The 25,596-nt window shown below is 41.2% G+C and overlaps 1 protein-coding gene across 14 annotated transcripts in view; it reads right to left on the reverse strand.

Annotated features, from left to right (window-relative positions):
* The window catches only part of HNRNPM (heterogeneous nuclear ribonucleoprotein M), a 45,653-nt gene extending 21,882 nt beyond the window's left edge, over positions 1-23,771 (reverse strand). For 4 of the 14 annotated variants that reach the window (XM_084884827.1, XM_084884825.1, XM_084884822.1 and 1 more), the window contains exons 1-4: positions 4,762-4,855; positions 2,832-3,023; positions 1,971-2,124; positions 1,096-1,145 (exon numbers count right to left, since the gene is read on the reverse strand). In XM_084884827.1, the coding sequence (XP_084740953.1) occupies positions 1,096-1,145; positions 1,971-2,124; positions 2,832-3,023; positions 4,762-4,839 (474 nt within the window). In that variant the 5' untranslated portion in view covers positions 4,840-4,855. Of the gene's footprint in view, positions 1-1,095; positions 1,146-1,970; positions 2,125-2,831; positions 3,024-4,761; positions 4,856-4,940; positions 4,949-5,871; positions 5,925-15,138; positions 15,315-23,594 lie in introns of those variants that run through there. The other 10 variants (XM_084884819.1, XM_084884818.1, XM_084884815.1 and 7 more) reach the window with 10 other exon arrangements.
* Positions 23,772-25,596: the final 1,825 nt, after the last annotated feature.

Consider the following 25,596-nt stretch of genomic DNA (forward strand, 5'->3'; position numbering starts at 1 on the left):
TGGCCTGCAGGGATGACCCACTGTGGGAGCACAGCTCATCCCTGTCAGCAGAGTGGCACTCCCACTGTGGGAGTGCACTGATCACCAGAGGACAGCTCCTGCGTTGACCGTCTGCCCCCTGGTGGTCAGTGCACGTCATAATGACTGGTCATTAGGTCACTGGGCTTTTATTATACAGGATATGATAGGATGAGAGCTGCATGAACAAAGATTATTTCTGTCATAAATGTGCTCACTATTTTAATTTATACCAGATTTTCAACCTTTTTCACTTCATGGCACACAATTACCAAAATTCTGCGGCATGCCAAAAAATGTATTTTTCGCCAATCTGACAAAAAAAAAGGTACATTTTTTATTCATTCACACAAAACAACTACTGTCGTGTTGGCTGATGTCATTTTTTTTTTTTATTTGACAATCTAAAGGAAGAGGTTTGTTGAAAGGGGGTGGGGGAGAGCAGGAAGAGATTAACCAAAGAACTTATATGCATATATGCATAACCCATGGACACAGACAAAATAGTGTGGAAGGGGGTCAATGGGGAAACAAAATCTGTAATACTTTCAACAATAAAGGTAAATTAAAAAATAAATAGAGTTCAGTGCCCCTGACTATATAGTCAGGTTTTAGATGTATTCTAGAATTGTACACCTGAAACATATAATTTTATAAACAAACCAGAGGCCCAGTGCATTCGTGCACTGGAGAGAGGATGAGGGGGGGCCCTTAGCCTGACCTGCGCACTCTTGCAATCTGGTACCCCTCAGGGGGATGTCTGCCTGCAGTGGAGGTGGTAGAGGCTCCTGCCACCACCGTTGCACTCACTAGCCATGAGCCTGGCTTTTGGCTGAGCAGCACTGTGGGAAAGCACTGACCACCAGGGGGCAGTTCCTGCATTGAGCATCTGCCCCCCTAGTGGTCAGTGTGTGTCACAGTGACTGGTCATTCTGCTGTTTGGTCAATTTGCATATTAGGCTTTTATTATATAGGATATCACCCCAATAAATTGAGTATAAATAAATAGGTATTGCACGTTTTAAAAATTCTTGTGGCACACTGTGTGTGCATTTTGGAGAAATCCTATTAACTTACCATTTTCACGTGCATTGGTCTATCAAATAGCAGTTGTCCATTAAACATAGCTGATGTTAAAATTAAGGCAACTTCTTACAATTTTAAAAATGTGCACAACAGGAAAGAAATAGACGAGAAAACAATTCAAATGCTACCAATCCCTCTAGTAATGAAGATTTTGATTCCTTATACATTTTCAAGTAAGTGTATTTGTTTCTCAAGTCAGCATAAAAGGAACAACAAAGCTCATTCCAGGGGGAAATAAGTAAGTCTCAGCTTGCAAATCAGGTGCAGAGCTTCATTCATACAACTTTACACTGCTCATCAAACCATTCTCTTAAGCACTTGCATCAGTTTTCGATATGCCTCCAATGAGCCAGGTAGCCTAATGTTTTTGAAGTACCATGTTTTCTGGGCAAAATACTCAGTGACAGTCTTGCCTACATTTAAGTGACTGTTCCTTGAGTCTCCGTTGTGGCTACAAAAATGTAACTCTAGGGAAAGCAGCCTACGGTAAGAGAAATGCTTCTAACAGAATTATGTCAATCCACTGGAAATAGGGCCCTGCAAAGGCTTATATGTGAAATAACTGAATTTTCCTCCAGTGGCACATTCATTGGGCTTCCCATTTCAAACCAGACTCCTTTAAAAAGAAAGCATTGGAAAAGACTACTTATGGGAATGTGCCTACTTTCTAACCAGCCCTTTTATCTACACAGGATTAGGTCAATTCCATTATGGAGAACTTCTCCAATTCCACAAAAATACATTCCCTCTAGTCACTCAGGAAACAGAAATATGCAAAGTTAACCACTTTCCCCCACAAGCCTATATTACTAACATAACATTTAGACAAGCTGTTCCCCAAGAGGTGAAATCCAATAAAAGGATACATATAGCTTGCACAGCTTCAATGGACTGTTCAAAAGTAACAGTGCCTATTCCACGACTTTTTCCATCTTTATCCTCAAGAATGTCTGCCCGGACCACCACACCAGCCATACTAAAAACTTCCTTCAGTTTCTTCCAGCCAACTTTATAATCCAGCTAATCAGGAAGGGGGAAGAAAAATCTCAATGTAGACATCTTAAGAAAATCATCATTTGTATTACAATGCATGCAACATACTTTGATTAGAGACAAGCTTCAGAAAAATGTCACAAAAACTTATGGACTGCAGTAAAATTTCCCAAATAGGATTATAACACCTGGCCTTAACTGCCATTTACTGTTTCTTCTCTAAAGAACAGCTTAAATCATCATACTTTTCAAAGTAATGCTTTTATTTAAACTTTAAAAAAAAAAAAAAAAAACCCTCCCCAGAATGTGTCATCACCCTCCCCCACCCATTTCTTTTATAAAAAACATTTCCCTTTGCAAATAACAAAGGCATTAACATTTACCCCAGACACAAGAGGGAATGTGTCAGTACATAATGTCTGCTCAGAAACTTTTTCACCCTGCACCTAAATAAACCCACCAAGAATGCAGACACAGCCACCACTTTTGTAATAAACACCAGTATCCACCACCCCCAGGGGACCACAGTCAAACCTGTAACTTGTCTGCGGTGGTCATTAGGGAACAAAGCCCAATCCCAAGGCTGATTTTTAAAAATAGGTCAAGAATATAACATAACCCTCTCGTAAGTTTTTCTTCCCAAACATCAAACCTACTTTTATAATACATTGATAAGATTGTTTCATAAAATTCTGATTTTTTTTTCTACTTCAGACACTGTTTCATTTACTTACATTTGCTACAAATACTGTGCTTCCAAGTCTTCCAGCCTGTAATGCATGGATAATCTCATTTGGGATGTTAGGATTATTTAGGATACTGGGTGGGATATTAATGATTCCTGGGCCACCTGGTCCCATACCCATCCCACCAGTCGTAGCCATCACCTTTTGCATTGCTCTCCTGGCATGTTCACCATCAGGATCCTAAAACGAGCACAGAAGTGTTACATTTAACTGATCCAGTAGCAACTAAATGCATGCTCGCACTGTAAGCGATATCCCCAAAATTTCAGAAATTGAGAGGTAGTTTGGAAAGCATTTCTCAAAAATTTTAACATGAAATTCAAATGAATGAAATCACCAGGCCAGAAGAATCCCAGCCAAAGGAACAAGGAAGAAAGAAAGGATATAAAATTTAGCTCTCAACTGAACTAAATAAACAATAAAATAAAATAATAAATAAAATAAAGGGGGAGGAAGGTGACTCAATTAGTTGACATAATCTAGAACTCCCAGATCTTCACAATATTTGGTATAGCTGACTCTTACTAATTCAATGGGATTTTGTAATTCCTAACCCCATAAGTGAATTTTCCAAAAGCTTGAAAATACCCCTCTAGAGCACTATCCTTCACATTATTCAGGCATCTGACTCCTGTGTAAAGTCTGAACAGATCTTCAAAGCTCTGGTATTGACACTATCCTTGAACTCTGCCTTTTTCTGACACAAGAGAACTTAAACCCTACCACATTTTCTCCCTGAGCTCTGAATATACCGATCTTCCTCCAAGAAAAACAGATTTAAAAAAAGTCAAGGAGGGCCCTGGCCAGTGGGTTGGCGCATCATCCTGTACACCACAAGGTGGAGGGTCATTCTCCAGTTGGAGAGCATGTGAGGCCACCAGTGTTTCTCTCTCACATCAATGTTTCTTCCCTGTCTGTCTGTCTGTCTGTCTCTCTCTCTCTCACGCTCTCCTCCTCTAAGTAAAAATCAATAAAACATATCCTCAAGTCAAGATTGAAAGAAAGTCAAGGAGGGATTAATAAAAATTAAAAAACAAACCCAAACCCTATTCCTAAAGGTAGAGAAGGTATCTGATTTGGATTAGATATGAAAGAGGATTTGAGTCAGGACAAACTCAATTTAGAAAAGAAAAAAGGAGGGCCAAGTATAGGGGGTCAAACTGGGTAAAACTACAGGTATAGAATCCTTTAAAAACAATAGAAAACCACAGGCTCAGTTTGAATGCCTCTGAGAACACGAGGCAGACTGGTCTAAGATCACAGATGCTAGAAGGCAGCAATCAGGATGTACTCAGCCACTAATTCAAAGTTCTTACAGAAGTGATTACTGAAGTGTGTGATTAACCCTTTTCATTAAAAACATAGGTTGGCCCTAGCTGGTTTGGCTCAGTGGATAGAGCATCAGCCTGCATACTGAAGTGTCTGAGATTTGATTCTGGTCAGGTGCACATGCCCAGGTTGCAGGCTCATTCCCCAGTAGGGGGCATGCAGGAGGCAACCAATCAATGATTCTCTCTCATCATTGATGTTTCTCTCTCTCCCTCTCCCTTTCTCTCTGAAATAAAAACAAAAACAGGTTGGCCCTAGCTGGTTTGGTTCAGTGGATAGAGCTTGGGCCTGTGGACTAAAGGGTCCCAGGTTCCATTCCAGTCAAGGACACATGCCGCAGTTGCAGGCTCGATCTCCAGTGGGGGGCGTGTAGGAGACAGTTGATGAATGATTCTCATCATTTATGTTTCTCTCTCTCTCTCCCCCTTACCCTTCCACTCTGAAATCAACAAACATACATTAAAGAAAAATAACAACAGGTTGGCCTGTTCCATAAAGCATAGTCCAAGATTATTTTTATCTATTCCTAACTACTAATAGTGTGACAACTTAACAATTACAAACGATATCCAGTGTTTTAAGTGCTTACTTCTTTGACTTTCAGTGGCCTTCCACTCAGACTATGCTTGTTTAGAACTTCGGCAGCTTTTTTCATGCTCTCTTCCATCTTGAATTCAACAACGCTAAGAAAAGTCAAAAGGAAATCAGTGAAACCAGTCCTGCAATGTAGAAGGCTCAAATGCCAGTAAGTAACTAGACAATACTTACGCACATCCCTTTGGAAGAAGCCACAGACCAATCAGAAGGGCAAGGAAAGGGGAAAAGAAAAGAAAGAAAAAAAAAAGTAAATATCAATGACAGTTATAAAATGATTTATGTAACAAAGTTAGGTGGTGGGTGTTTTTAATTAACCCTTCTAAGAGGAAGCTGACAGAAGTGTCTTGCCTAGTATTCCTTATTAAAAGCTGGGCTCCTTATTATCTCCTTTTCCTGCACGTTACCAGCACTGCACTAGAGTTGCTGAAGTTATAATAAGCAGACCTAAATTCAGGTTCTCCAAGAAATCACACAAACTTTAGATCTGCTTCCCTCTGTACTCAATCAATTCCTTACCATACTCCTCCTAAATCCATCCCTTCCATAAACTGAGCTCATCCTTTTGATTATTCTAAGCCATTCTATTGCACAACAGAAAATAGTTTATTTTCTCTTTAAACGAGGCCAATTTTAAACGTTCGGATTTTAAATATTTGTTTTACAATTTACTGGCAAAAAGGCAATCTTTTCGGAATCTTTGGTTCACACAACTTTCAAATTCAGCAAACAACCAAGAGTAACATTTTCTAGACAAGAACACACGTTTTACATTAATATACCACCGCTAAAATTCCATGCATAATTCACACACAGCCCACAGCCAATTCCTCTGTTAACAAAGAGACAATGCTACGATTGGTCCCCAGTTATCAAAATTGGGCATCCAAACAGAATACCAAAAAGCTCTTTGGCCAGCCATTTGGAAAAGCAGGACTCCCATTTGCAAATCCCCTCCCACCCCACTCAAATGTTTGGCAAAATCAAACATGGCTACTATAACATGAGCACTCACTGCCTTCCTGATTTCATTCGATTCCACGCCACCATACAGTTACATTTTTCATGTAGTAAATCCACAGAAGAAATTCTCTCAGACACTTACCCTTGACTTTCCTTCAGCGTCCATTAAGAGCTCCACGTATGTTACCTCACCAACTACAAATCAGTTTCCAGACGACACATAAACCAAGGGAGAAAAGCCAAGAAAACAATGGGAATTTAGAACAATCATCAGCAACCTTGTATGGAGCCTCTGCCTTATAAGAAAGCCCAGAAACACTCCATATTCTCTAAACCACAGAACTAGGCATTACAGGTGTGCAGTAAAGGTAAGTGAGACTCATTAACAATGTCCTTGATGTTCCTCCCACCACAAACAGATTTCCACATCAATTTCCACATCTGGACCTCGCATTCATGACTAGAGGCAATCCAAAGCTATAGGAAATAAGTCTGCGTGATTCACTTTCTGGGTAAGGGAGAAGTTTTACACATACTCTCTTACTGGTGAAAGCAATAAACAGCACACAAATTGCAATGCCAGTAGACTGAGCTCAAATGCTATATCAAGGATATGTATATGCTCAAAGGCTTACACACGGTGTTGCATGCTACATGGTGAGCAACCTGCATAGTCCAGAAGCCCCAGGGCTCAGAAGAACCACGTGCTTGGTTTAATATTGTCATTGTCTTGAAATTCCTAATTTTTAAACAAGGGGGACCTGCATTTTCATTTTGCTCTATATCCCACCAATTCTGTAACTGGTCCTGCACAAAGCAGGAGCCCCACAACTGTCAGAAGTACCGTGTTTCCCCGAAAATAAGACATCCTCCGAAAATAAGACCTAACGCAACTTTGGGAGAAAAAAATTAATATAAGACACTGTCTCATTTTCGGGGAAACAGGGTAGGATGTTTGAATATTCATCACAAAATCAGAACAGCACCTGGATTCTCCTCAGTCAATTAAGACAGGCTTTATTCTTGCTGCTTTCTCAACTTCCTCAATAAAGGATACAGATTAAATGAAAATTTAGATCTCAGTCTGGCCTGGCCGGCAAGGCTCCGTGGTTGAGCATGCCCTATGGAACCAGGAGGTCACAATTCAATTCCTATTTCCAGGCTGCAGGCTCAATCCCCAATGTGGGGTATGCAGGAGGTAGCTGATCAATGATTCTCTCTACTCATTGATGTTACTATCTCTCTCCCTCTTCCTCTTTGAAATAAAACCAACAAAAGACCCAGGAACTCAGTTTGTAACTATACAATTAAACAGACTCACTTGCTTCTAATCTACACAAAAGGGGGGAAACAAAGTACTTCAAAAGGTTCTGCAGATTTTCCTAAAGGTTTGGAATGCCAATTCATGACCACCATGACCAGATGTTAAAATCCATCAAGTCAATCATTAAAATGGCTGCTGAACTTGAAGATGGCACACAGAAATTTAAAAGGTTAATTTGGAGAAAATCTCTAAACAGGCTATTTTTTAAAGTATTATTTTTATATTGGTAAAGCCTTCTCCAACTGCTTTCAAGATTGGTTTAGAACTACAATAGTAAAAATAACCCTCCTAATGGCCACAACAAGTCCTGCCTATTCTACCTCCTTTGCTCAAAAAAACATTAAAATAATTATTGGATTTTAAAATATTCCAAGGAGATACTTAAATGTAAAATAAAATTATTTTTTTAACGAACAATTTGAAAGGCATATTTATTAGTAATATATTTGCATGGCATTGACATCAAGAAAGCCAAGTGTTCAAAGGTTGTCTACAGCCTTGCCTTCCTTGTCCTTTCCTGACATGTTGACCAAACCAGGATTTTACACAAAACAGAAAGGAGAATCAGTGCGGAGATGAAGAAAGGAAACAGGAGCAACTAGTAAATTCAACGTTGTGGAGTATATACTCCTGAGGGGCAAACTGAAAAATGACCACAGACAATGGACAGTCATACAAATTGTCTTTATTTCATCCGTATAAAAGTAAAGCAATTCCAAAAAAGTTGTGGCCATTCCTGAAGCCATGTTAAGCCATTTTTTTTTTCAATAGCAGCAGCCATTTGAGGACCAACAGCCCTTGTCTCCACGTAAATGAAAATGCCAAGTAGTGTCAAGCCAATGAACAGAGAGCTCAAGTTTATTTGCTATGAGCTATGACTATGACTACTGCCTAATAACCTTAAAAATAAACAAAAGAATCAAATTATCTAACTCAAGGACAACTGTAACTGTTGTCAAAAGTCAAATAATGTTGCATTTGGACAGTTTCTAATCTGTGCCCATAAAGATATGTATCAAAAAGATACCGTTGCAACCTAGAAACCAAGCAAGTCCCAGCCAAACTTTTCTCATGGTCATAACCATTTTAACAAAAGCCAGGTTTAGAAATTAGGACTTTTCACACTTAACATTCTAGTGATGAAACACATCCAACCTTCAATTCCTTGCTTAAAAAGCCCCCCCCCACCCCCGCCCCTCCGGCCAATTACATTAAACTAACCCTCCCTCCTCTCAGTTTAGTCATAAGTGAGGCAATCACTATGACTCTAGCATGGGCAGTGCTGTTCCCAAGGATCATCAATTAGCAACTGCTGCAGAGCTTCTCACAGGCTCTGCAACAGAAGCTAATTTATACTTCCCTATAGGAAGATAATAAAGCCTGTAAGACTACTGATCTTTTACTCTAAATACTAAATAAAGCAAGACCTGTCAATTCTACTATCAACAAAACTTTGAAGACAAAATTTGTTAACTATCAATCTGGCAATATTCAATGAAATAAATGAAAGAATCAATCAACCAGTGTAGATCACAGAACTGAAGGCAGAGTTCATAAAATGGCTGTAGCAACAGTGTCACAAAAATGGAATTCGAAGGTATTAATGAAAATTACTGTTGCTCCCTGCCCCACTGTTGAACATGGATGTAATCCTAAGAGGAGACTGCTAAGACAAGTTCTATTGCAGCTTAAATATCAAAATATCTGCAGGAAAAAGCTATGACTCCGAAAAGCTTAATACCACCAAATGTTAGCACCTACCTTTACTTTAAAATGCTCCAAGAAATCATTTTTTACCAACATTTAGGTGAATTATTAAAAATACTGTCTCAAAAAAGGAGAAAATTTTTTTAAAAAAACGACAAAAAAAAAATATTGCCTCAAGAATAAAAGGTACCAGGAGGTTAAAGAGATGAACACAAATTTAGGCAATCCTTGCAGCTACTTTGATTTAACACTTCTGAATGCATTTTTGAAACAGAGTATTTGTTTTCATTTACTGCTCAAGTGTGAAATGGACAAAAAAAAAAAAAAGGTACAGCAGTCCACGTCATTGAAGAGAATTCATATGTAAAAAGGCCTATAAAGAGGAGAAGGAGACCAGGGCATGTTATCAAATATATCCACCTCATAATTAGGTATATACTCTAATGAAAGGGTACATAGAATACATATTTGAATTTGAAAGGCTTAAATATATACAGGCCAGTGGTCGGCAAACTCATTAGTCAACAGAGCCAAATATTAACAGTACAACGATTAAAATTTCTTTTGAGAGCCAAATTTTTTAAACTTAAACTTCTAATGCCACTTCTTCAAAATAGACTCGCCCAGCCAAAACCAGTTTGGCCCAGTGGATAGAGCATCGGCCTGCAGACTGAGGGGTCCCAGGTTCAATTCCGGTCAAGGGCACGTACACTGGTTGCGGGCACATCCCCAGTGGGAGGTGTGCAGGAAGCAGCTGATCGATATTTCTCTCTCATCAATGTTTCTGGCTCTCTCTCTCTCTCCCGTCCTCTCCGTAAAAAAATAAAAATCAATAAAATATATATATTTTTTAAAAATACTTGCCCAGGCCTTGGTATTTTGTGGAAGAGCCACACTCAAGGGTCCAAGAGTTGCAGTTTGCTGACCACTGATATAGGCACATATATAGGTCGTTTATATTTATAGCCTGTTTCTCTAATATATGGCAAAATAATTATTCTACACAGTGATTACTTGATTTATAGACAAGTTAGAAACTGATTGAGCCCATTCTTCTTTCTGACTTTGTGGTCACAGCAGGAATACTGAAAGTAAGCTTTGCTCCATAGACCCTCCATGAAGATCATCTCCAAGAGGCACTGGAGACCTTCTACTGGACTACACATGCCCTCTGGGCCTTAATTTTGTGTTAGCTTTACATTAAATAAAAATTTACATTAAATAAAAATAGAAGGAATACTTTGCTTACATAAGTAAACTGCTGCTAACAGGGGACTGATTCTGAGTAAACTACATCACTGACCTTCCTTTTCTTCCTCACACTGTGCTGTGCTTAACTGCTGCTGCAGCTGTCCTGCTGGCTCCCAGGTTAGGCCAGGAGAACAAGCAGCCCCATGTCAAGCTTTCTTCATCTACACAGGACTTCCTAATAATGTAGCACAACACTGCTTAAGTTTAAAATACCCAAGACCATCTTTTACTCACAGAAACCTTACTTCTTTGCCCAGTCCTTATGGACAAACACTTTAAGATGTGTATCCTAGTTAGACAGCTGTTGAGACCGTTAAGTCACTCTCAAACTTGGTCTGGCTATCTCCAAATTTCATATTACTCTGGGCTCTCAAAAAAAATTTTTTAACCCAGTAACAATTTAGTCTTCAAAGCTGCCAGTTTATCCCCCATGCAGTATCTCCATAAAAAATAAGCATAGTCAAAAGTAAGGACAATAGAAACCTTTCCTGTGTGCCACAGAACAGGAAGAGGAAAGCTCAGGGAAAGAGGGCATTCAATTCTAAAGACTGTAAAATGCTTTAAGTCATGTCTCTGATATTGTGGGGGTGAGTAAAAAATCAGCAATGTTGATTTTATGACAGTGCAACCAAAAAAAGCTAGGCACCAAACAAGCTTTGTGATCCCACAAAGGGATTTGAAAAAGCCAGGGGAAAAGTAGCCCGTTGACATAATGCATGAATTATTAGATTTCCCAGAATGCTGTTAAAAGCTAAAATACAAGACGAGTACTATAAAATACATTGATGTCAAAGAAGGGGAAAGACGGGGAATTAGGGAGTGGTGCGTGAGGCAGTCTCAGGCATGATTAATGATTAGGCTTAGAAAGCTCCTGTCCTGCCATCTCAGAGCTTCGACCTTAATTCTGAGAGGCAAATGATATATTATTCAGATCTTGAGGACAAATTATTCCACTAGTTTTCTGAAACAGGACAATTTCATCAGGGAGAGACTCTTAAAATGCAGACTGATAAGAGTGACTGGGTTATGACAGCCCAAATCTCTGTTGTGCCCGTAGTAGAGATCATTTTGTGACTAATGCTTTTAGGATATGTCTCTCAGACACGTACCCTTGACTTTCCTTCCCTGTGCAATAACAAGTCTTAAAAAAACCTTAAAACATATTTGCAACAGATTTTACATAAATATTTCAGACTTCAAATAACTATTTACTAGGTGTACCAGTTAATAATGTGGACTTTCTCCAATAGATGAAGTTACACATATGTGATATAAATGCATTTGATATGTTTGCTATTTTGTTGTATTAACAGCAAGCTTCAAAACTTTTTATGTCAAATTTGCTGAAGGTGTTAGCACATATTTTTACCCTTAAAAATGTCAAATTTCGTGTCCCCACCCTCACCACCACCCCAAAAAAAAGAGCATTTGCGGGAAGTTTTAATTCATTACTTTATTTTGAAGAAAAAGTTATGGTATGCTTCGGGAAGCTTATGGTGAACCTGCTCCATCTCAAGATACTTGTGAACTCCGGTTTAAACGCTTTAATTTCGATGTGAAAGACAAAGAACGTGCAGGTCAACCGAAAAAGTTTGAAGACCAACCATTACAAGCATTATTGGGTGAAAATGTGTGTCAAAACTCAAAAACAACTAGCAGAAAGATTAACGTTGCTCAACAAGCAATTTCCGGTCGTTTACAAGCAATGGGAAAAAATTTTAAAAAAGAAAATGGATGCCACATCAACTGAACAAAAGACAAATGGAAAATTGTAAAGTCATCAGTAAAATGTTGCTTCAATGGCACGAAATTCTTTTTTTTGCATCGAATTGTGACTGGTGATAAAAAGTGGATTTATTTTGAGAATCCCAAATGCACAAAATCATGGTTTGATGCAGGTCAACCATCAACATCGACTGCAAGGCTGAATTGCTTCAGAAAGAAGACAATGGTCTGCGTTTGGTGGGATCAGAAATGTGTGGTATATTATGAACTTCTAAAACCAGGTGAAACTGTTAATACTGATAGCTACCAACAACAAATAATCAAACTGAACCATGTTTGATCGTGAAATGACCAGAATGGGCCAGAAGAAACAGCAAAGTAATTTTGCTTCATAACACACCATCACACACTTCAAAACCATTAAAGACACATTAAAAGATCTCGCCTGGGAAGTATTATCCCACCCTAAGTATTCACTAGACCTTGCTTCTTAGATTACCACTTGTTCTGATCGATGGCACACACACTTTCTGAGCAGCACTTCAAAACATATGAAGAGCCGGGACCGGTTTGGCTCAATGGATAGAGCGTCGGCTTGGGGACTGAAGGGACCCGGGTTCGATTCTGGTCAAGGGCATGTACCTTGGTTGCGGGCACATCCCCGGTAGGGGGTGTGCAAGAGGCAGCTGATCGATGACTCTCTCTCATCGATGTTTCTAACTCTCTATCTCTCTCCCTTCCTCTCTGTACAAAAATCAATAAAATATATTTAAAAAAAAAAAAAAAAAAAACATATGAAGAAGTGGAAATTGGGTCTCTGAATGGTCTGTCTCAAAACAAGAAAAGTTCTATTGGGACGGTATCCACAAATTACCTGAAAGATGGGGGAAATGTGTAGCCAGTGATGGACATTATGTGAATAAAGCACCTTTGATGTTTCTCTGGAAATTATAGTGTTGTCTTTGATTACAAAATCCGCCAATATTAACTGGTATATCTGGTAAACTTATTTTTGGTATACCAAGACATGAATAAAATAATATGAACCAGATGGTGTGGTTCAGTGGTTGAGCACTGACCTATGAACCAGAAGGTCAGTCAGGGTACATGCCCCAGTTGCAGGCTTGACCTCTAGTGGGTAGATTGACGATTCTCTCTCATCACTGATGATTCTGTCTCTCCCTCTCCCTTCCTCTCTGAATCAATAAAAATATTATTTTTTAAAAATATAGATTTTTTTGAAAACATAATAGAGTAAAAATATTTCTTAAGGAGTCATATGTATGCAAACAGTAAATTTTTTAAGGGTTCACATACTGTATATAAGCATTACCATAAAAATTTTTATCTTACTCTTATGAATCCTTTATTCACAACCTAACATGGCTAATAATTTAATTAAATGGAAAAGTATAATAATTTAACCTGTACAGGGGAGATCTAAGCAAGAACATTTTAAGATTTGTTAAAAATAACTAATTTACTGCACACCTGTAATTCTAAATTACACCACCAAAAATACACTGAAAGGGCTGAGCCAGGGCATTCATAGCAGTATGCCAGAGGAATATGAGAACCAGTTTGGAAGTATCCAAATAAACCACCAGGCTGGCTCCACACTTCATACAGTTCAATAGGAAATTGAGGTGAACTGCTTCTACATCCAGAAACGTCATGGCTGCTGCTGCTGCTGCTACCAGCTTTAAGGCTTCCAAAACTGAATTACTGAATGGTAAAGCAGTAAAAATGTCACCTACTTTAACCATCATGTCCCAAAACTGGTTCACACACTCCTTAAAGTGAAAAAATAATTTGGCCTGCAATCGCTTACAAAATTCTGCATTTTCAAAGCCACATTCCTGGTTCTTGGAACTACTAGTATACCTTATTGTCAATGGAAGTATCCATTCAGTGGTTCAACCAAATCACAAGAACACAAATTTGGTGATATTCCAAAAACTAATTCGAATGAGACCCAACTTTACCGTACAGAAATTCTAAACTTATATTGAAGCAGCAGTCCCAAAAACCAAGAACACTGCATCTGGGATGCCACATGACACGCCCTTCAGACAAAAAGAAACTTCACTCTTGCCCTAGGAGCATTGGCAGGAATGATTTGGCTGATCAAGGCAGGAAAACAAATCTCACACCAAAACATTTTCCATCTAAGTTATCTGGAGTAATACTACATGGGAACAGCATACATAACTGTACAAAGAAGTTCCAATGCCTAGTGCATGTCATGATCAAATTGAAAGATGGGACAATGATGGAAGTGGGCCAATTATATTTTCAAAACCCAATGCTGGGAGCACCATACACATACCAAAATAACATATCCAAGTGGCATCTCTGTCACTGAAATGTTAATCATTTAACAAATCAAGCTCAAATCTCTTTTCATTATGAATGCTCAAAAAAAAACAAAAAACAAAAACAACACCCAATGCCTTTCAGACCTTCAAAAAAACTTGCGTTTAAGAGTAATTTGAGTCTCAGTTTCCCTTGGGTTTATGGAGTGAGGGGAGACCTCAAGGCATTAGACAAATTGTTCTCTATCAACAGTTTTGTCTAAACCGGGGCTGAGCAATCTCTTTAGCCCTGAGTGCCACCAGCAGGGCCAAGAATCAGAAAAGAAAGGAAGACAGAGAAACAGAAAAATAAGAGTGTGGGAAAGAGAGGACACCATGGTGTGTGCAGGGGATAAGGTAGAGGACCATGGAGGCAACCGACCCCCTCGGACCTCCTGGTGGCAGCAGAGCTTCTGTTGTTTTCCCTGCCCTAAGCCCAAATTTGGACACCTGGGCTGTTACTGATGTGCACCTGAATACTCTGCATTACACAGGACAGGCCTTATTATGAGCTCTCCAATTGCCAATCTAAGAATTTTCCCCTAGGTGGGGAAGGGAGAAGTCTAACAATTTTAGCGCAAGCTAATGTTTCATAATTTAGGATCTGAACAGCACAAGTTCCAGCTACCAAATTTGATCTCAGAAAGACATCCACAAAATTTAAACTACCTTCCCACAAGAATTTAAAAGCTTAAAAAGAAAAAGAAAAATAGACAGAGATCAAGAAAATGTAACACCTCTCCCACCTATTATGAAAAATTCAAAAAAATGTCCTCACTACAAAGAGGCTCCCCTCAAGCTTAACTGAAGCCTTATATCATATTAAGCCAATAAAATCATTAATAGGCCAAGAGACCATCAAACCACCCTATTTGACAAACAGGTGCACGACCACAAATAAAAGTAGGGTGGATAGGAGGGCTTAACTCTCAAGGCTGGACAGAACACATGCTCTACCCAGACAGCTTCCACTGACAAAAAGTAACCAAGGAATTAGCCACAGAAAAGTTGACACACCAACCTTCTTACCCTACTCAACCACCAGTACCATTACCTTTTTCTTTAACCAGGTCTTTAAGTGACTGCCATTTCACATCAAAAGGTATGTTTGTAATGAAGGCTCTATATCTTTTGGTTGGGTTGGCATATGGCTCAAAGCGATTGCCCCCTCTTTTTATGTTTTTCTCCTTTCTCTTCTCATTTTGAGTAGGTCGTTCTCCTTCCCTGAATTGAAAAGAAAAAGGAAAGGGGGTCCATATGTTAGCACATATGAAAGACAGTATTTCATTTGTCACGTTACAATTCACACAAAGTTACATACAACACAAGACTAATATTAATTTTGATGAGACATTTAAACTAAAGTGTTCCATAGAGAAATTGCTGTAGTGCACCCCTTACACCCTCCTATCAAACTGGTCCCAACACAGCCGGCATGGCTCAGTGGCTGAGCGTTGACCTATGAACCAGGAGGAAACAGTTCAATTCCCCGTTGTGGGCTCAATCCCCGGTTGTGGGCTCAATCCACGGTTGTGGGCTCAATCCACGTGTGGGACATGAGGGAGGCAACTGATCAGTGGTTCTCTCTCATCATTGATGTTTCTGTGTCTCTCTCCCTCTCCCTTCCTCTCTGATATCAATAAAATATGTATTTACAATAAAAGGGGGAAAAAAAGAAACTGGTCCCAAGAAAAGTGTGCTCTCTAGCCATTCACACACTGCTATGGGGCATAACAGAGATGGGAGTAAGAGGCCAACTTCCTGCCTGGGTGCTTTAGTTCCAAGACAGAAATAGAAAAGAGAAGGAAAGATTGGGCATGGTTGGACACTGTCCCATGCACCAAAAAGTTGCTGGTTCCATCCCAGGTCAGGATACACACCCAGGTTGTGGGCTCAATCCTCTGTAGGAGATAGTCAATCAATGTTCTGCTCTTACATCGATGTTTCTCTCTCTTCTCCTTTCCTCTCCCTCTTAAAAAACTTTAAAAAAAAGATTTAAAAAAATAATAAAATAAAAAAGATTAAGATCTCATGGAACAGAAATGAAGTGATACACACAGACCCAATCAATTTTAGCTTCACAAATAAAAGTGCCTTTTGTTGTGAATGTGTTTTTAATTGTTTTAAGTGGGAATGTAAGCCCTAAGTTGGTTTAGCTCAGGGGATAGAGTCAGCCTGCAGAATACAGAATCCTGGGTTCAATTCCAATCCAATTAAGAGCATGTACCTTAGTTGCAGGCTTGATCTCTCCCCTGCCCTCTCCACTCAAAAAAAAAAGAGGAGGAGGAATACCCTCAGGTGAGGATTAACAACAAAAAAGGTGCAGCTGCTATATAACAGTGTGGCAATTACTCAAAAAGTTAAAAAACATAGTATAACCACACTCTGGCCGGTGTGGTTCAGTGGCTAGAGCATCAGCACTTGCACAGAAGGGCCTCAAATTCTATTCCTGGTCAAGGGCACCTCCCTGGGTTTCCAGTTCACCTCCTGTCACCACTCCCAAGTGTGTGTGGGAGACAACCAGTACATGTGTCTCTCTCACATGTAGATCTCGATACCTACCTCCCCCCCCCCTTTTCCTTTCTCTCTCTGAAAAATAATGGAAAAAATATTCCCAGGTGAGGATTAATAAAACAAAAAATATTTTAAAAATATAATCATTACATATCCCAGCAATTCATTCCCAAAGAACTGAAAGCAAAGACTCAAATATTTATATGCCACTAACAGTATTATCCATAATAGCCTAAAGGTGAAAACAACCTAATTGTCCACCAACAGATGAACAGAATGAACAAAATGTAGTATATAAATCCAATAGAATATTATTCATCCATAAAAGGGTATGAAATACTGAGACATGTAACACAGATGAATTTTGAAAATATACTGTTAAACAAGCTAGAGTTTCTGTTTGGAATGATAAAAGCTCTGGAAGTGGAAAGTAGAGTGTGGTATAATGTACAACATTGTACTTGATGCCACTGAATTGTACACCTAAAATGGTTAAAATGCAACTCTTACATGTATTGTACCACAAAAAAAATTTTTAAGGGAAAGAAACTATTCTCTACACAACCCAACTTTGACGCTAGGAATACCAAAGTCAGAGCAACCCTGGTACATTAAAGTCAGCACACAAACTATCCCAACTTTTGCAAAGAAGGGTGGATGCTTTTTCTGGGCATGGCCTTTCTTGAAATACTTTTCTCCTTGGTGTGTTAGGTGCCTCTATGTTGTAACATTTCCGTTCTAAACTCCATACATACAAATTCAGCTTAGATTAGGAAATTAAAAAAGGTTCACAAGAAATGCAAACTTCCAAAGCACGAAACCAGACATTAGGCCGGACAGGCATAGCCTAGGGACAAGAGGCCAGTGTGTGCACAGCCAAAGTGAGGCTGTTCCTAAACTTCCTGTTCCACAGCCAAACAACGGCAACACCTGTGTTCCTGATCAGGAACTACTGGGGGAGCTGGCTGGTAGCCATAGTTCTTCTCAAGGCACTGAGTATACTTTCTACTTCATTAACCCTGATCTTTCCACTGGTGAGAATCCTGAGACTCCCAAACCACAAATTCCAGCAGCGGATTTGTGATCCATGACACAAATGGAAAAAAACAAAAAGCCAAAAACTATGGTACAGATGATTTACAAAACTACCTTCACTGAATAAAAGGGCTGATCTTTATTCCAGGATTCTTACTTGTGTTCGGGAGGAATGGTGTTCAAACACTGGGTGATATATGGAAGACTTTCTTTTAACGTACTTATCTGGAAAAATTAGAAAGTGGTTTGTCTTTTTTAAACTAGTCCCTCACATCCAAATAAAAGGGTGCCAAGTGGGAACCCAATGAAGATATTATCCCTAAGCAAAACTAAAGAAAGCAGCTTGCTACAAGATCTGAACTATACCAACATAAAATAGACTTCTAGCTGGAAGATGTGGGAGGTATGGCCACTCGAGGTCTCAGGATCCCTAGAACTCCTTATTCTGTCCATTCAGATTTACAGTAGACCTTTCTCAGGCTGGCTGCACATCAGACTTAGAAGGAACCTGTCTATTTCACATGAAAGTTATGCACCAAAATCTGCCAATTGCTTCCCTTTTTTTAAATATATATTTTTATTGATTTTAGAGAGGAAAGGGAGAAACATCAATGATGAGAGAGAATCACTGATCAGCTGCCTCCTGCACATCCCGCCCCCTCCCCAGAGATTGAGCCGGCAGCCCAGACATGTGCTCCCGACTGGAATCGAACCCTGGACCTTTCAGGCCACAGGCCAAAACCAGCCAGGGCTAATTGCTTACTCTTGGCAGGTGAGGAGGAAAATCCATATATATATATATATATAAAAGGCTAGTATGTAAGCATAGTGTCCCCTGGGGAGTTCAACTAGGATACTGGAGTTGGATCACTCACTATGATGTGCACTGACCACCACCAGGGTGTTGCAGGATGAAGGAAGGCCCTAATTGTCAGCCAGGCCTAGGGATCCTACCTGTACATGAATTTCATGTACCAGCCTCTAGTTTCCAATATGTGTTTATCGTGCCTATTATACAACACTATTTTTTTAAATATATTTTATTGACATTTTACGGAGAGGAAGGGAGAGGGACAGAGTTAGAAACATTGATGGGAGAGAAACATCGATCAGCTGTATCCTACAAACCCCCCACGGGGGATGTGCCCACAACCAAGGTACATGCCCTTGACCGGAATTGAACCTGGGACCTTTCTGTCCGCAGGTGGAAGCTCTATCCACTGAGCTAAATGGGTTAGGGCAAATTTGTAATCTTTCAAAGAAACTTACTATGAAACCATAGTAAGTGGTATACCTAGGCTAGCTAAAATGTCTTACCAATCAATATTCTCCTTGCTACCTGGCTCTCAATTCCCAATTGCCAATGATTTTGATTTCATCTGATTCTGATACCCACTCGCCCACCAAAGTTTTAAATAGAACCAATATAACCAAAACTTCCTGAAATTCTATAAATCTATTTCATAATACATCAGTAAAGACAAGCTTAAGATATCTGAAAGCACCTTCCATGTTAGACATAATTAATTTTAATTAAAATAAGAATATGTCTAATATGCTTTGGAATTGTTTCACTAACTGCATTCTTTGAAAATTGATAATTTATCATGCCACTGCTCCACAACACTAGAATTATACTATACATAAGGATCACAGCTGGTCCTAGCAGTGTGCCTCAGTGATTGAGCATCGACCTATGAACCAGGAGGTCTTAGGTTTGATTCTGGTCAGGGCACATGTCCAGGGTTGCAGGTTCAATCTCCAATAGGGCACTTGCAGGAGGCAACCAATCAATGATTCTCTCTCATCATTGATATTTCTAGCTCTCTCTCCCTCTCTGAAGTCAATAAAAAGTACACATATTTTAAAAAAAGATCACAAAACAATTTTTAAAGTTCCTACTCCACAAAGGACTGCTACATTCTCTGTTTATTTTTTTGTTTGTTTTCTGTTAATCCTCACCTGAGGATATTTTTTCATTGAATTTTAGGGAGAGTAGAAGAGAGAAAGACAGAGAAACATTAATGTGAGAGAAACACATCGATTGGTTACCTCCTGCATAAGCCCTAACCAGGGTCAGGGCCAGTGAGGAGCTCGAAACCAAGATATGTGCCCTTGACAGAAATCAAACCCAGGACCCTTTGGTACGCAGGCCGAGCCTCCATCCGTTGAGCCAAACTGGCTAAGGGCTCTGTTAAAATAGAAAATCCCTAACCTCTCATGCCTCCATGGCATTCTCATGAATAATAATATTACTTGTAGAGTTCTTCAATCAAGAGTGCAATCTTGATACCCTAAAAAGCATCCCGTCCCTCCTATCTCCTTTAAAACTATTCCTTATATAAAATGATTCTTCACAGAAACCTTTCAAGCCTGAGCTCCTCTAACGCATTTAACCAGTTAAATGCCACAACTTTAATTTTAAAAGGTCCACTGCTTGAGCTATAGACACTTATGGCATACAAATGGTTAAGATGTGGAGCGCACAGTTCATCACACTGTTCTAGCTCCAGGCCCACTTAACCACCCACATTGACTCAAGACTCAAGCTCTTTTCCTCCCTGGCTGTTTACCAGCATAAACTGTATCCACCTAGAGAGCCCTTTGGCCCCTTGAGTGTGGCTCTTCCACAAAATACCACGGCCTGGGCGAGTCTATTTTGAAGAAGTGACGTTAGAAGTAGTTTAAAAAATGTGGCTCTCTAAAGAAATTTCAAATCGTTGTACTGTTGATATTTGGCTCTGTTGACTAATGAGTTTGCCGACCACTGACCTAGCTCACAGGGATGCTGTGAGAATCAACAAACAACCTAACAAAAAATAACAACTTGGTAAACATTAAGTGCAACATTTAAGGGAGCAGTTAATACAGGTGACTTAAGAGGTAGGGTCCTACAATTGAGATCTAAACTAAGCAATTCCTTCATCTGTAAAAGGTTTAAAAAACGAGACTTTAAAAAAAAAATAAAAAAAATAAAAAGTGAGAGTTGGCACACAGTGACTTTGGCAGTGATATATTTTCCTACCAATCATTTTCTTGAGGGCAGGGAAGGAACGAATTCACTCCTAGCTTTCTACTGTTGCATATACCTACTTGGCTTTCAAACAGCTCACCAAGGCAATGGCTGAGGAAACACAGGCATTGTGCTTACAGACTACTGAAGGAATAATTCAGTGTTCAACTCTGTAATGAGAGAATCCACCTGAGAACCAGAAAACAAGCAGCCTAATGTTTGTAGTCTGTTATCACTTGCGTAACCATGACTAAAATCCCAGACCAAAGTGAAAGCAAAAAATGGATGCAGGCATTCAAACAACCCAGAGCCCCTATTCGAATCCAGAGCACAGAATATAATGTACCTCAAAATTCTTTTTTCTTTTATCAAGTATAGAAATACTTTTTAAAGTACAGTGCTCAAAACAACAAAACCCCACTCAAATCATTATTATTTTGCCTGGCCGGCATGGCTCAGTGAGTGAGCATTGACCTATGAACCAGATCACAGTTCAATTCCTGGTCAGGGCATATGCCCGGGTTGCCGGCTAGATCCCCAGTGTGGGGCATGCAGGAGGCAGCTGATCAATGACTCTATCTCATCACTTCCTCTCATTTCTCTCTCCCTTCCTCTCTGAATTCAATAAAAGTATATATTTTCTAAAATCATTATTTAAATAATAAACTTCAGCCCTAGCCAGTTTTACTCAGTGGTTAAAGTGTAAGCCCCAATACCAAAGGGTCTCGAGTTCAATTCCCAGTCAAGGACTGGGCTGGTGGGACGCATGAGGAAGGCAACCAGGGGTGTGTGTGTGAAGGAGGTTACCAATCCATGTGTCTCTATCGCTTTGATATTTGTTATTTGATATTTGTTTCTCTCTCCCTCTCCTCACCTCCCTCTCCTGCACTCTCTCTAAAAATCAGTGGAAAAAATATCCTCCTGTGAGGATTAAAAGTAAATAATAAACTTTGAATGGCTGCATTTAGTGAGAGGTTACCAGGGTAGTGTCATGTAAATGGAAGATTTTTTATTTCCTTTTTTTTATTATTGGAAGACTCTTTGGGTCAATTACCTTAACCGGAGTTTTCTAAATGGTTAAAAAATATTTTTTTTTCTTGCTTGCAAAACAAAGTTAACACAAGCATTACCTTCCCGATAATCTAAACTAAATATACATTTTTTATTTATTTTTTTAACAGCGAGCTTTGTTTTTGTCCACCTGTTCTGAAATGGTACATGGGTAAGAGGCCAGCTGCAAAGGATTCAATGCAGAGTAAATTTTTATTTTTAATAGTTTGTGTTACATTTGTTAAATGAATCAGCCACAAAATTATTTGAAAATGAACAGTGAAAAACGGGAAATTTAATAAAGTACCCCGGACGCTATATATCTATAACGAATTCAACTTCTCATCCGGCCCGATTCTAGCAGTTAGAATCGCTCCACCCTGTGATTAAGTGCTCTGGAGAAAAGATTAGGGACATTAAATGTACCTAAAGCCCTCCGAACAAGGCTCTCAGAATCCTAGAGCCTGGACAGATGATGAAAAAAGCCTAAAATGAACAAATTCCTTTTCAGAGTTTTCAATAATAAAGTGTTGAGAGTATTTCCAAAATGCCTTCCTTTTGATTTCTGAGGACAACCATCATATTTTTTTTTCCTCACCTAAGTTTACCAAAGCCAGTATTTAGTAATGCTCATTAACATAAAACGTTTTTCACTACATTCATATTAACCCCCACAAGTTGTAGTCATGCACATTAAAAATTTGGGCAGAAGGAAAATTCATAACAAGGAGTAGGGGAGAATCGAAGTTATTGGTTAGTCGCTACAGTTTGGGATGTTGAAAAAGTTCTGGACATGGATGGTAGTAATGGTTACATAACATTGAATGCACTTAATGACAACGAATCTCACACTTAGAATAGTTACAATTGTAAATTCTATACTATGTATACATATATACGTTACAATTTATAAAAACGTGTGGGAAGTCAAATGTGTGCCCAGCTTTTTCCTCTCCTCCCCACACCAGTGGTCAGAGCCAAAACGCTTTTCTTTCAGGTGATTGTAATCAGAATGAGTGGGTTTCACAGGGGAAGATCATGCTTTAATTAAATTAAAAAAAAAAAAAAAAAAAAAAAGGATCCGAGACAGAGCCCCAAACAGGACTCAAAAAGATGACGGGAGTTTGGAAGAGGGTAGCCAGGCAACTGATGGAAAATCTCCCCCTAGAACACGGAAAAGGATGTTTTTCCTCTCTTTTTCCCTGCTTGTTTCTAAGGGTGAACACGAAGCAGCGGGCCCGGTTGCTGTAGGAATACCTCCTGCACACCTGGGGAGGAGCGGCGAGGGATGGAGCGGAGCGCGGGGCGGTTCGGACCCCGCACCCGGCGCGGCGCGGGGTGGGGGCGGCGGGCGGCGGCGGGAGGAGGGAAGAGGCGGCCGGAACTGTCCGCGCGGTCCCAGTCCCCACCCGCCTCCGCTACCGTTTACCGGGGCCAACCGCGTGCCAAGTCCTGCACGCTACGCCCCCGCCCCCCGCCGGACCGATCGGGAAACTGAGACCCCAGGTAAGGGGTGGGGTTTTGGAGGGAAATAAGAAACCCCGCGCCCAAGGTCACCCGACAGGTGAGGGGGCCGCGGCCTCCGGGACTCGCCCGCCCTGGGCCCCGCGCCATCATCCCGCGCCCAGAGGCCTGACTTGCGGCCTCGGGGACGGACTCGGCCTGGAGGAACCGGAAGAGCGGAGCCCCGAGGTCTAGAGCGAAAGAGCAATCTGGGAGGCGCTCCCGGGGCCCCCCGGCTGCACTCCTGACGGCCTTGGCCGCCCCCACCCTCGGCAGACCCGCCGGGAAGGCCTAGAACGAGGCCGCGCCTGAGGGAAGCAGCCAACAGACTTAACGGAGCCGGCGCCGCGAAATGCCTGGCCCGGGCCAAGAAACCGCGACATACTCACCCTTTCGGACCCGGAACCCCGTTGCCGCTTGGCGCGCCGGGCGCGCCGCTCTCCCCCTCCATTTTGGGCTCCGTCGCTGCCACCTCGGCCGCCGCCTCGACCCCTGCCGCCATTTTCTCCGCGTCTGGGCTTTGTGTGAGGGAACAGACTGCACGGCGCTGCGCCTGCGCGCTCACGTGACCGGCGTGACCGGTAACGCCTGCGCGCGTTGCCGCTGGCGGCCACGCCCCCGCTCCCGGCCACGCCTCCTGTGCCCACAGGCTGGGACCAGCAGCTGCTATTCGTTTCTTCTTTTACTAGCGGCCCCATGCATGAAATTTGGGGCCTCAGGCTGCCGGTACTGGATTCCCTCGCAGCCCCGGCTTCGTCCAAAAGATCGTGGGGAAGGATGCCTGGTCTAATTAGCATATTATGTTTTTATCATTATAGATTCCCGAAGCAAACTGGAATTAGACGTATCTACTGGGTCATCCACCCGCCCTTGGAATCTATTAGGAAGAGGCATCTCCCCACTCCCACCCTGACCTACTCACTTCCAGCTTTCTGTAATCAGATGGAGCAGAGAGGCAGCGGAATTTTTGTTTACCAGAATATAAAGGAGTTAGCCAGGAGCAGAACACAGATGGGCCAGGCTGTAGGACTGGTGAGCAAAATGCTCTCTCTAAGCAAGCATCATCCTACACCAAGATGATCTCGGCACTGTCTGGTCGTCTCCCCGCCATGCTGGGAGCTCCTGGGTGCAGAGCTCATAGCCTGTGTTTTTCAATGAACCCATCAACCCATCTAATGTATAGCTGAGGACCCAGTATGTGCTCATAGATGTTTGTTGAGTGAATGAACAAGCAAGAAGCCAAATGTGATGGAAGAAATGAGCTGCAGGCCATTTCTGGGGCTCTTCTGCTTGACCCAGAGTCCCCTCTGCCCTGCGGGCTTGTCCCTACTCCCATCTGGGTTATTAAGGCTTGTACAGGCTGTCGGGGAGGGCACAGGAAGAGGCCAGTCTAGGGGAGCCTTCAGAGGTTCAGGCCTCTTTCCCCAGCAGCTCCCCATCCCTCTGGTGTCTCTGGAACTTTGAAACACTTCACTGAATCTTGCAGGAGTTCTCTAACCACCAAACTCTCTCTAGGCCAGTGGTCGGCAAACTGCAGCTCACGAGCCACATGCATCTCTTTAGCCCTTTGAATTTTTAGCAAAGACCAGTTTAGGAGTACCCTAATTAAGTTAATAACAACGTACCTACCTATATAGTTTTAAAAATTTGGCTCTCAAAAGAAATTTCGATCGTTGTACTGTTGATATTTGGCTCTGTTGACTAACGAGTTTGCCGTCCACTGGCCTAGGCTCACAGAGGGAAAGTGGTTGGGTTTACTTTGTGTTTTTTGTGGTGGTGTTTTTTTTTCATCTCTCACACAGAATGATTGCATTCTATTAGGCTCTGGGAGAATATATCACTTGCCACACCCTCGAAGCTGCTTAATTCTGCCCGGTGATTCTGATCCAGGTTCAGAACTCTGGGCCCAGAGAATAAATGCATCTGATAGCGTAGCCTGACAGGAGGCTATGCCTCCTCCTCCCTTTCCAGTTCCATTCCTACGTCCCAAACTCACCTGTCTCACAGAATTCCCTTCTCCCATCCATCAAGTCCCTCTCCCACACCCCCTCCTGAAATCTCTACCAAAATCCACTGTGCACACCAACTCTTCTCCCATGACCCTACTGGAATCTATCTCAGTTTACCTCCCTCTCCCTCAGACTTCTCCTACACCAGAGGGAAGCCTGGCACAGAGGCTCACAAACCTCTGAATGTCCTTGCCCAGCAGGGCTCAGGGATGGGGAAGAGACCACAGCAGCCTGTCAGAATCAGGGAGAGAAATCCAAATGCAAAGCATCAGGGACAAGAAGCTACTTCTCTGACCTTCCTCCTGCAGTGGGTGTGACTGGAGATTAGTGAGAAACCAGGCCCGGGCCGAGGAGACAAACCATCTTCCCTTCCAATCTGAGG

Source organism: Pipistrellus hanaki (genome assembly GCF_964339955.1).
Source record: "Pipistrellus hanaki genome assembly, chromosome: 5".
Lineage (NCBI taxonomy): Eukaryota > Metazoa > Chordata > Mammalia > Chiroptera > Vespertilionidae > Pipistrellus > Pipistrellus hanaki.